Source organism: Lepidothrix coronata, unplaced genomic scaffold (assembly GCF_001604755.1).
Source record: "Lepidothrix coronata isolate B3197 unplaced genomic scaffold, Lepidothrix_coronata-1.0 Scaffold34, whole genome shotgun sequence".
NCBI classification, from domain to species: domain Eukaryota; kingdom Metazoa; phylum Chordata; class Aves; order Passeriformes; family Pipridae; genus Lepidothrix; species Lepidothrix coronata.
In genome coordinates, this window is record NW_016690214.1 from 4313961 (window position 1) to 4326781 (window position 12821).

Sequence of the window (12821 nt, forward strand, 5' to 3'; positions counted from 1 at the left end):
ACTCAAAGCTGCAGTTATTTCCCTGACATGGAAATACTGCAGTCCAAATACCTTTTATTTCACTTATTTTCTGATAAAATTACTCAAAGGAAATGAGAGATTTAGAGACTATAGTAAGAATTGTTAAAAAAAAAATGCACTGTGCAGTAGGATTCTATCTAGATTTGGCCTATTTAGATGCTTCAAGATAAGTATGTCTTTAAGTGCTTTATTCTGGCCTTGAGGCCAGACTTTAAAACCCTCCTTCCATTATAAGCAGGCACCAAACACCAGTGGTGAATTTGGAAGGAGTGCTTAGGGACAGCTGCCTACCAGAGGTGCAAACCTCACCCTAAACACTCTTTTGTGAAGCACAAACTAATTTCCAGCATTGTGCACAGCTCTGTTATCCACCATTAAAAGGACGTCTGGCTGCAATTCCTTTCCTGTTAGGGGTAAACAGCCTCGTGGCTGTACCTGGAATTAATAGCAAGTACCAAGCTTAAGGAATGTAGTGTCTATCTGGAATTCAAAAGCCACATTGTACAAATATTCTGTTTCACAATGAACGATTCTGTGACCAACAATAGAAATAAGGATGTCTTTTTCACATATCCTTTTACCTTTTATAACTTTTCTAGTTGTACACATCTTTTTAATGTACAAGAGTATGGGCTAGCTCATAGCCTTTATTTCTCTCCTTATAATTTATTTATATTTAATATTAGAATCTCAAAACTAATGAAGTTTTTTTAAGAAACAGGAATTACCTGCTAAAAGGATTTCTGATATCCAAGATGTGCTACAGGACATTAAACCCAGTTTTCTCTGTCACTTGATAAATGTGGGTTTGAATTCTGGTCTCTTTTCAATAGTCACCAATTTCAGCTCCTATCAACACTTAAACCTTCCTCATGTGGCCTCAGTAATGAAGCAAAATTTGTTAGTTAAGATCTCCAGTGCCTTTGGCTCTTCCCTTTTGAGCTACCTGGGCAAAGCAAAGGGGATGGAAAGCTGAAGGTCTGACTTGGGGGTTCTAAATTATCTGGTCTTGGACTCCAGAGTGCTACTGGAATATGGGAATATCCCAAATAAGAGACTACAGGTATCATACGAGATATGAGACCAGCAAAGGAACTTCTCTGTGATTTATGTAATTTGACACAGCTAAAGCAAAACTCTGTGGGGAAATATCCACCCTTGTTTGTGGAGTGTTGTCAGTGGGGTGCTGGCAAAAAATGGCCTTTTATTTTTTTGAGGCTATCAATAATATAAACTGTATTTTATTGCTTACTGGGGAATTAAATACGAACAATCAGATTCAGAAAAACAGCTTTCAGAAGTGAGTATGCTCTTCTGGCATTTGCTTGTGTGTCACTTCAGACCACTTCAAGTGCTCTTCCCAAAACCAAATGTGTTTCCTTTCGTGAATAATACTCTGCTAAGGGGACATTCCATTCCTTTCTTTCACATATCAAATTCCATTTTAAAGAAATTGCTTTTTTCTTTTGTTGTTGGTAATTTAATAAAACAAAGATGGAGTCAGTAGTCTTCAAGTGGAGACATGTGGGAAATACTAGCAGCTGAAATTTATGTTAATTTAGAGTATGGCTGGCAGATTGGCTTGTCTCCCTTCAGTCCTGTTCCTAGAAACCATTCTTCAGGAAAAATATTTGTCTTACTTTGGATATTCAGGGTGTGGTGAAAGACGAGCTTGTGTATTCCCACTGCCTATAAATCACAATATATTGACCCATCTATGTTGGCAAACCCATTAATCTCTTATTAAAACAATTATAAACCAAGTTACAATACAGAATGAGTTATTAAATAGTTTGCTTCTCATGCTGAAGGATTATATGATCAACTTTAAGATCTTTTTGGTAATTTTGAAATTACAAACTGTTATAAATATCTTTCTTCTATTCTAATATTTGTCTGTGAAGAGCTTGGTACAGTTAATTAGAAACAGTTTGGATACAACAGCAATTGAAACATAAGAACAATTACCAGTCAACTGACTGATTTAAGGAACTAAGAATGACCTCAAACAGTACATGTGATCAGACATTAGTATAAGAATATTCCTCTCCTACTCAACAAGGGAACTCCACTTTTAGAACAAACTCTGCCCAGTGTGTGCACTTAAATTCTTCAGAAATAAGTGAGAGCTACATTTACCTGAGCAATGAGGTTGTTGCTACCTGTCTTCAAGAAGGATAATTACCTTTAAAACTGTACCTTTTCAGAAGCTGAATATTGGAAATGCAACAAGAAAAACCCAAAATACGTATTTTTCAAACAAAGATTAATTTTCTCCAGGTCTGAAGGCTCCAAGCAATTCAGCCAGTTATTAAGATGAGAAGCAAACAGAGGAGCTGATGCTCATTTTTACTTCATTTTACTGTTTGTTTCACTGCTGGGTAAGTCCTCCTTTAGCCAGGGGTAAACAGCAGATCCATGGCATTACCTCCTGTCACAGGCTGGAACCTGAGCACCTACACTGCTGGAAAACTGGGAATGTCTTGCAGCATACAAAAAGCTGGAGGAAGACTGCATCCCTTCAAATGCTCACATGAAAGGAATTCAAAGTTCTAGTAATGATTATTTTTTATGTGATGTCATCACCTTTCAGAAAAAAAAAAAAGTAATGAATTAGCAACTTGCATGGAAAAAAAAAGCTTATTTCAGTATGCTTCTAATAAAATCAGTATGTATCACATTTGGCTTCCAAGGCCTTTCCACATACCACACATTTGACAGTCAGGTGTTCAACAACTGGTTTTGAGGAGGCCAAGATACCATGAAGCAATATGTCCCTCACCATTACTGTTATTTTAGTCATTTATCTATTTAATCATTAGGTCAAGGGAGCATCAGCCCTCAAAAGTGAGGGAGAGTGAAAGCAGGGAGGAGTTTCAGACCACCTCCTTCTGACCAAACACTGGATTTTGCATCATCTACTGGCTGTTATTATTTGCTTCTAAAAATGTTCTTAACACCCTGATTATCTGACAATTATTTTTGTATTTTTCATCTACACTGCTTCTTTCTCAAATGCTACTGCCTGTCCAGTGAAAATACAAAAGAATGCAGCGACCAGCTCCCCCCAAATTATTTTGCTTATTGTGGTTAAGAATCTGTGGATAAGGTGAATAAAAAATCAGAAAACTGCAGAATGCAGCAATCTACCCTTTCACAGAGAAGGCTGCTAAGAAAAAAAATCATACCAGTGCTCCTTATCCTCCAGTGGCTCCCATCTGCCTTTAGTTTGCCAACTCTAAGATGTTTTGTTTTATTTCAGTGTTAAGGGCTGCAATAACAGTCTCAATTAGTGACACAGCAAGAGAAATACAGCACCCGAGGATCACAGAGCTGGGAGAGCTCCCTGGTAAAGTCTTAAAAATGGTAAAAGCACATTCCCTAGTACATTTTTTTCAGTCTTGTCCAGCTTCTAAAAAAATATTCCTTTCTAAGAATTCATTGCAGGCTTTTTCTTTTACAGTCTCCCACTAGTGACTGTTAACATGACGTTGTCTATTTGGGATTAGTCAAGAACACATTATTGCTTCCATTGCTGACTGAACACACTGCAAGTTCCAAAGCAATTTTTGATGAACATTTGCATAAGTGAAATTGAAATTCATTTTGTTTATACCTGTGAATCTCAAACTGCTGAAGAGAAGACAGAAAACACATTATCAATCCTCACATTAGAGAAACAGCCCATCACTGGGGAATTCTACACCAATGCCATTAGGCTAAAAACATAGTTAAATTCACAGAAGTTAAGTACTCTCTTGAGAACATTCTTGTTCTCAATTGGTACAATCCACTTTCAGCTGATTAAAAAGAATCTGGAATAACAGATTCTTCTTCCAGAAACACAAGGCTCTGCACACAGGGCTTTCACAGCCAGTTCCAGGTAATAGCCTGGAATAACTGCATGGCCCAGCTCTAAACTTTTCCTCAGTTTCCCTCCTTTCTTCCTCCCCTGATCCCTCTGTTCCAGAATTCATCCATCTCCTCCTTTCCTTACTGGATCAACTCCTCTTGTCACCATCTATTGTGTGATCCACCCACTTCCATCACTGTCATCTCACATTGCTCACTGACGCATGTGATCGTTAAATATAAGTTTAATTAGAAAGAATTCATTGGTAACGAATTAAAATGACTGGCTAAAATTAGAATTGAGCAGAAATTGTCTGAGACTTAAAAAGCAATAGTATTACATGATAGGCCTTTCTTGCTAAGTAATATCTTACTTTTTTGCACTGATGATGCAATTAAAACTGCTCAGGGGGCTGGAATGAACCACCTACAATTGAGAGACAGAACTACTCTGCTGAGCTCATTTCACAGTAAGTACAGACCAAAGTAATACTTTTTCCTTTTGCAGAAAAATTGTAAAAATACATCCATTCAAGATATCCTTTTAGGCCAATACAAAAAAGCCTGTAGTTACACCTAAGTAAAAGAAGGGGTTTATTTACAGGAAGATATGACTTTAAAGCCAGTGTATTTTAAAAGTAATGCTAAAAGTTCTTAAAATCTAGGATAGATACATTTCATTTTTTGTTATAAATCTGAAAGGAAACAAAAAAATGCACAGTGTGCCTCAATTTAGCACACTGGATTTTACCTGAACTGTAAAGGTGACATTTATAGGTAAAGGTAAAATTGTGTTATCAAAGACAATACCCAGAGCAATCAGTAATTCAAGGTAAAAATCCCCATCCAACTGCCAGTCAATGATCCATATGCTTCAGGCCATCAGGTAAGAAATCCAGTATGAGCCATACACACATTTTGTACCTCCTTTAGGTCTCCTTCATAAGCACCAAGCAATTATGTTTTCCTCTTGTAAAATTCTCCTTAAAATATACTTTCAAAAAGCTTCCTCTCTCATTCTTGGCAATCAACTTTCTCTGTACTTCTTCCCATTTGAATTATCACACTTGTGCACCATACATGTCTAAGGAACTCTGCTGGCCCTCAGCTTCTCACTCCTACCTACTGAGGAGAAGTGAAAAAATGTGACAACTGCAGGAGCTGACAGCAAATCCTCCCAGGCCTCCGAGACAAGATGAGCCCTGATAGCTCCAGCACACACTGATTCCCAACAAAGGTCTGCTCATCCCCCCTCCCCTTGTCAGCTTCCATCCAGATCTCTCAGGATGCTCGGAGTTGTGAAGCCAAAGAAAATTAACTCAGCATTAGCTGCCAAAAGCAAACACTTCTCTGGTTCAGCTCCACACTGCAAGGTTGGGTTCTTTGTTGTTATTACCTGAAATAAGGAGGCAGGTGCTCCCTGAGGGGGGTGTGGACACACACGAGAGACATCGGGGTCCCCACCTCTCCCCGTCACCAGCTGACTGCATCTGAGCTGTGCTTGCAAGTCAAAAAAGAGGGATGTCAGCCCTGAGAGCTCAAGGTTCAATTCCCATCTTACCACCTGCATATTTCCTGAGTTTCAGACACTGATCTGGGACTGAGACCAAGCCCTGTCTCACCTGTGTGCTCCCTCTGACTTGTGAGCAATCTGCATCTCCACGCTACGGAATTTCAAAGTTTCTTTCCTCCTCCTTCACGTCGAAACACAACACTATAATGAAGGTTTGCTATACTGAAATTCTAAGCATTATGTCAACAGAAATTAATAGAAAGACAATTTAGGAAGTATTTACCATCCAGTAAAATTGTTGATTCTGGAGAGTTTTGACTTCAGTCTCCATAGTTACCAAGAGCAACTACAACTTGTATGGGAAGAGGCACAAAGTCAATTAATTTTTTCATAGAGGGGTCACACTATGAACTACACAAGACTGTGGACTTTTAAAGGTCTGCTTTTTAATGAAGTCTTCCTTAAGAGATGCTGGCAATTATCCTAATGAGACTGCACTAATCTTGTTAGGTCATCTGCATGTTAAGATATAATAATATCGCTTGTTTTTCATTAATAAAATGTTTTGATTTGAAAGTCAGGACAGACAGTGCCTATTCAAAAGCTGACTCATCTCTTCTCATTAAAGGTAAGTGAATGGAGAGAGAATAATTTGCTTTTCTAGCAGCAACAACAGAGTTCTGAAATCTAGGTCACCTTAAAGAACTGTCTTAAAATACAAGCTTTAGAGACTGAATTTTGGTTTTCCTTGCTGTGGAACATGGGGAATAACATGCATATTCAGTTACCAATAAATCAGCATGCAACTCCTTCATAATTGATACTCTAAATATATTTTCTGATTTGATCAGGTCATAAAATTATTCCATCCTTATTAGTGTCATCTTTTATCTGGCTTCTCTGCTTGCACATAATTACTGTAATGTTCTGATTCTTGGACATCAAATTAAACAAGCAGGGTCTAATTCCTGGGCCCTGTAACATCATCTACAAGTAAGACCAGTCGAGTGAAAACAATGTCATTCCTTACTCACATTCAACAAAACATGGGTTTAGTCCAAGGAAGGAGGGTTCAGGGATAATTCAGGATTTAAAACCCCTTGGGAAACGGACATTTCTTTGAAATGCCATTGAAAAACAGGATTAGAATTTTGTAAGAGCTTGACTAACTGGATCAAATGTGTGAAATAAATAGGGTGCAACTGAATGAAGACAACAGCAAAGTGTTGTACCTGAGGTGTGGATAATCAGCTGCACAGAAGGAAGTGGGTACACCCAGCTGCCTTTGGTTCTGGGGCACAGGAAAGCCCAAACTTCACACAAACCAGTAACATGAAGCTACTGGGGCAAGGGAACACCATCTGGGAACTGGTGTGCTATATTTTAAAGCAAACAAGCTTATTCCACTTTTGTCTCCCACAGGAAGGTCCCAACTACAGAATTCAATACAACTTTGATGAATTGGAGAGGAGTCAGAGAAATAAAAGGGTGAGGAAAGAAAGAAAGGGTAAGGAAAAAAAATCAGCTAACTGGTATTATTTATTTGGGAACAGAAAACAAAGGGGAGACACTACATGGCCTTCAAATATGTTAAAAGCTGCCAAAAGGAGGAAGGTAGTGGGATGTTTTCAATAACTCCAGGGGTCAAGAGAAGTAGTAATGAGCTTTAACTGCAATGAAGAGGATTTAGGCCAAAGGAAAAGGTTTCCTAATGGCAAAGATAATTAAGGATGGGAATAGTTCACCCACAGAGGCTGTGGGATTTACTAGACAAATACCTGTTTGGATTAATGGAGATATAATTCATGGTGCTGGAGGCACATGGATGCACTACCTGACTGCTGGAGGTCCTTTCCAGCCAAATCTTTTCTGATTCCTTGGTGGCAAAGTACTGAGTGCTACTTTTACAAACTTTGGTGTGATTTACATTACATGCAGACAGTTCTTCTGCTTCCCATTTGCAAGGCATTTTTATGTCTTGTGTTCACAGAAGTAATACATTTTCATTTTATCACGTACCAAAAATCTCTTCTTGTCTCCTTCTAAGCCTTTCTTGTAAACCCAAGCCAATTCTGGGCACAGGAACAGGGTTTAGATTATGGTTTTTAGGCTTGTTGTGCAACACCTGAAGTCACATCCCAATAATAATACTAAAGCCAAAGAAAACAACAAAACCACAGCCAAAGGTATAACTGCAAAAGGTTTTGGGTTTTTTCTTGCCTTCCTAATAAACTATTCAACACTGATTTAGGTCCACTGGTGTAACTTATTTCCATAACATTATAGGCACTGCTTTAAAGTACAGGCATGCACATAAATATTACTGTTTTAGCAGTGATGATGCTACAGCTCAGCATTCTCACTTTTTTTTTTTTTTCTTGAGTCAGGGATCACTACCCAACCTCAAAAACTCTCATAGATTATCATAATAAATCTTGTAATTGAAAAGAATATAAAAGTGTCCAGGTTCTGCAGACAAGTTGTAAATCAGTCATAAGAGTTTTGTGGTTCAGTGGCTGACGACAGAATTGAGCCTGGAAACCACAGCTATAATGCTAAATTGCTTTGAAATATGTGGATGACTATGCATTAAAAAATTAATGTGGATCAAGCACACGGCACTGAAACGTTGCATCAAACATATAGTGACAAAGAACTGCAATTAAAAAAAGCAACAGACCCAAACCAGTAAAACATCGTCAGATAATTGTCTAACTCTGTTCTCCAATCTGTGCTTCTTTGTAAGTCATGCCCTTTCCCAAGGAAGATTTCCAGAAGGTAAGACAGTGTAAAGGTACCACCCAACACATTTTTTTTTAAAATGTCAACTCAGATAAGACTCAACAGCAAAAAGTTCATTGAATAATTTAATGTTATTACTTTTGACAAAAATGAAATTACCTCCCCATTAAGTATTTTTGTTTTGAGGAAAAAAACTTCAACCTTCAGGGACTTGCAAAACTGTGCAATTTTTCTTTGGATAAAACAGTTGATAAATTCTCTTTTGGGAAAACTCACCTCTTTTGTTGTTGATCAAAGTTTCAAAGGAATAATGCATTTTTATTTCACCAAAAGTAATATTTTCTAATGGAAGTACTGTCTCAGAAAGTGTTTAATTGACAAACATAAGCTTTTTATCTTTAAAGCATGCAGCACTGATTTTAATTCTTTTGCTAGCAAAAAACTATTAAAAAGGGAGCTGTACAGCTGTGTTCAGGATATACACTGTATAATTTAATAGGTCTCTTCTATTTCTGATTTCAGTAATTCACTGAAATATTTATGGCCTTGCCAGAACAATGAATACACAGAGTTATGTCTTTAGTTATCATTAGGCTGCTCCTTCCCAGGCAGCTCTTCCAGTAAGGAAGAAAAGGCACAGTTCTAGTTTATTAGCTGAAAGAATTTCAAAGGTATTCCCTCCCAATGCAGGCTCATCCCCACAAATTGGATCTTGCAGGAAATAATTTTCTCTCTCTAATACTAAAAATACAAGGAGACAAAGCAACATGAGTTTCAGCAAACCTTAGCAATCAGCCAGTACTCCTGGGGTCAGCAGAAGACACCTATTTTGATATTCAGCCTCTGCAAATGCATCTTTAATATTGCTAACCCAGTAACAGGAGTCAAATTAACCAGGACACGCCTGTCCATGCTACAATTACATCTGGATTTTGATGTACAGGCATAAAAAAGGGGATGAGGAACAGCCCATGTTTACATGTCAACTTAATAGAAACTCTCCTGATGAACTACAGCCAGTGACCTGTGCAAAGTTACAGCACTGTTGTATCCATAAGATCTATAAGATCCATAAAATAGCAATAATGTATATGGCATTAATTCTGTTGTAATAAACACCAGGCCTGCAACAAATAAACACAAGAAATGTGAATACTTAGCAATACTGGCTCTTCTCAAAACAGCAAAATTGTTATTTGTGAAGATTTGCCTACTCTGCCTTATAACTGAGCTCCACTCACATTGTCAAAAGAATGGGAAGGGATAACTGAAACGTTCCTGACTGTGGAATGGTTTTGGCAATTGAACATAACATAGTTGAAAAAACCCTGAACTGAAGAAATTGCTAAAATTTCATATTTCAGCTTTTAATGCCTGAGATCAAAATCACCTTAACTAGACCAAGCACTAACTGAGCTGAGCACCAGCAGTTTCCACTGCCTTCTTTTTATCCAGTCAGCATCCAAGGAGAATGAATACAAAAACTGGGCAACTAAACTTCTGCCTGGAGGATCTTTGACATCAAAAGCACGGTGACTGTTGTGACCAGCAAGATCAATCTGAGCCAGGTAAGTAGGATTTTTGGAATTTATACTGATTTGGAGCTCATGCCAGTGAAATTCAGCGCGACTGCCGTGTGTCAGATCTCAGGCTGACGACGGATTAAAGGATGGGATGAAACAGTTCAGGACGCACTGCTTGAGTTCCTGCCGACTGGAGAAGCAGGCTCCATAGCATTTCATGGATACAGATGGCTGGGATTACATCAACAGGAGCAAGACTGTATTTTTGGATGGAAGTTTCAGAGGCAGAGTGAGGAAATTAGCAGCCAAAATACTTGAAAGCTGTGTTAAACCAGTGCCCATTTGCCTGTTATTTTATGGGGAGATAAGTATGTTCCAGGGTTAATCAGATTTTGGCCATTACCAGCACCAAGTGTATTTCTTTTCTAATTTTGTAATAGAAAAGAAGAAAATGCTCTCTCTATTCTTTTTAGCCTGATTTGCACCATATGGTCTACTAAGTGCAGGCAGCAACTACTTTTAAATGCTGCAGTTCTTTCACTGAGGCATTATTACCCTTTGTATGATGAAAGTAATTTTATGTCTTCAGGAGATCCTTGCATTCTGCAAAGCAGAATGGCCTCTCAAGGCTTAGTTTCTAAAAATACCTTAGAGCCTTTAAAGAAGATGAAGAATGAATCTTTCAAGGGCTGAGCCCGATTATTCTGTTTATTACTTTGTTATTTGCATTTCAGGATCTTGAGGATCCTGCAGTAGTAAGCATTGGAAAACGAGCTGTTGGGTTTTTTTTTTTTTCCAGTCCTCACTTGAAGAATTGCCAAACTGCCTTCACAGAGCTGTCATTCAGCCTGCAAAGCTGAAAACTGATCTGCAGCACTATCACAAGGCAATATGCACTTGAAGATTTTCAGGAATACACTGAACTTCTTCAAGCTTCTTCCCTCAGGCAAAATGTCTTGCTATTACAGAAGAAGGGGACAGTTCGCGGGGCTAATTCATAAATATGTCATTTTGACCTGCTTGTCAAGGATGATCTTTAACAAAGGAAGCAGTTTTCCTTTGGAAGAACACTCCACAACCTTGTCTTGGTACCCAGACTTAGTTTCACGTGTATTGTAAATGAATCAAAGAGGTATTTTGGTTGGGGCTCCTTCACTTCATATTGCACAAAATGAAGCAAAAAATGAAGGAGAAGTTCTGTTTAGAAGGTAAAATACATCACAGTGGCTTCCCAGCCAGCCATTCTCATCCACTGAGCAACATCAAAAATACCAACTCCAACTCTCTTAAGAATTCAATAACAAATTATTATGGTGGGGACATCTTTCTGGCAAAAAAGGAGAACTTCCAGTCTGCAGTGTAATGTCTACTATACTTTTGTCTTTGATATCTGATATTTATGAAATGCTACATCCACAAGAGCCCCCTTTTCATTGACAGCCCATCTGCAAGAAAACTTTAGATCACATGGGGAACACTGAGTGAGAAGCTGGCACAGAGGACTGCAGACAGAATGCTATCAAATAGTTACTTTGCCTTAACCACTTTTTTTTTTTTTTGAGGGAAAGAGAGAAAGCAAGTGAGGTTTAAAGCTTTAATCTCATACCCAAGCTCGTCAGAGCCCAAATCTATCTGTAATACTCTCCAAATCAGAATGAACTCAGAAAGATGACGTTCAATCTTTAAATCCTTCTCTGCAGACCTATTTTTAATTCTCAGGTTCAGAAAATGGATCCCTGCTGTGGCTCCAGAGCTTTCTAACATGTATCCTACCTATTATGTTTGACACAACCACATGGTAGAATTCAGTTGCATTCAGAACTAAGGGTTTTCCTTGCACAATTTCCTGTGTAGGGTTTTAAAACCAACTCAATGTGACAGAAATACCATTGTCACCAGTGGAAAATCAATTGTCTCTTCTCCTGGTCACTGTTATTTTCTTTCACTTCCACCAGTAACTCTTAAATTATAATATTCTGGAAACTTCTGAACAAATTTTATCTTCTCATTTTGCTTTTTTTGCCATAGAGGGATGGAATAAATAAATGCTTCATAAATAATATCAAATAAAACATTTTTCATATTTTGAAACATTTTCTCAAACATATTTCTTCAGTCTCTTTCTAAATTAATTCTGAAAATATGTAAGATATTCAAATCTTTGATACAATAATTATTGACAACCATAATGAACCACCTTTCCCAAACCTCCTGTGAGGTACCAGGCCATTTCTGTTTTGTTTTTTTTAATCAATCCATTTAAGATGGATCAGAACTGACATGTCTGCTCAACTATAGACAAATGTGATCAAAATACACCATTCTTTTGATGATCTGAGTCAGGAATCCTACAATAACCCATAGTTGTTTCTTAGCTTTCCAACTGATGCAGTTTATTACAGTAACTCTCATGAACTATCATCATTTTTACCAATGGGAACAGCTTCCTGTTAATGACCTGAGGATATACATGGATATCTCCAAATGGAACTGCTGGCTACATTCACTCCCTAGAGCAACAACATCTTAATGAAGACACTTAGATACATGTTAATGCAAATCCAGCAGAGAAACACGTTGTAAATATTCCAGTATGAAAAAAAAAGACCATTAAAGTAACGAAATTCTGCTAGTTTTACATGATTCTGGTAATCTTCATATTCCTCACTTTAGCATTAATTTTCTGCTTCAAGTTTTTCAGGGAGAAATGTACTCTGGAATAACTTTATATTCTAATTCTAGTTTGATTAAGATGCATATTGAACTGACACTGAACCTGCACTATCCTCCGCTTCTATGAATGATTTATCCTGCCAGTCCCCATCCAATTTAGAATGAAACGATCCATCTTCCTGGCTAATGAACTGATAGCACATTTCGAAGCACACAAAGATGCACACACTCACTCACAATCGACTTCCAAAATGGCACGGACAGACTTGGCAAGGTCTCTGGCTTCTGCTGCAAGAGCCGTGGTGGCGGCAGGTCCGACCCTTCCCAGCCGGGCGAGAAGAGCTTTAGTGGACAGTGTTGCTCTCCCGTCACTAAGAGAACAAACGACAGTCAGTGTTTCTTTGTAAGGTGATAAAGCAAACTGCTGCTTTTAATACAGCCAGCCTGTGTTTCTAGATTGGTTTTGGTCTCAGTGCATGGACAAAAGCCACGGATGC

The 12821-nt window shown here is 38.1% G+C and overlaps 1 protein-coding gene across 6 annotated transcripts in view; it reads right to left on the bottom strand.

Annotated features, from left to right (window-relative positions):
- The window catches only part of STXBP4 (syntaxin binding protein 4), a 68180-nt gene that overhangs the window by 19429 nt on the left and 35930 nt on the right, over window positions 1-12821 (bottom strand). For 5 of the 6 annotated variants that reach the window (XM_017812209.1, XM_017812208.1, XM_017812207.1 and 2 more), the window contains one exon: window positions 12562-12695. In XM_017812209.1, coding sequence (XP_017667698.1) covers window positions 12562-12695 — 134 coding nt within the window. Of the gene's footprint in view, window positions 1-12557; window positions 12696-12821 lie in introns of all 6 variants that reach the window. The other variant, XM_017812211.1, reaches the window with a different exon arrangement.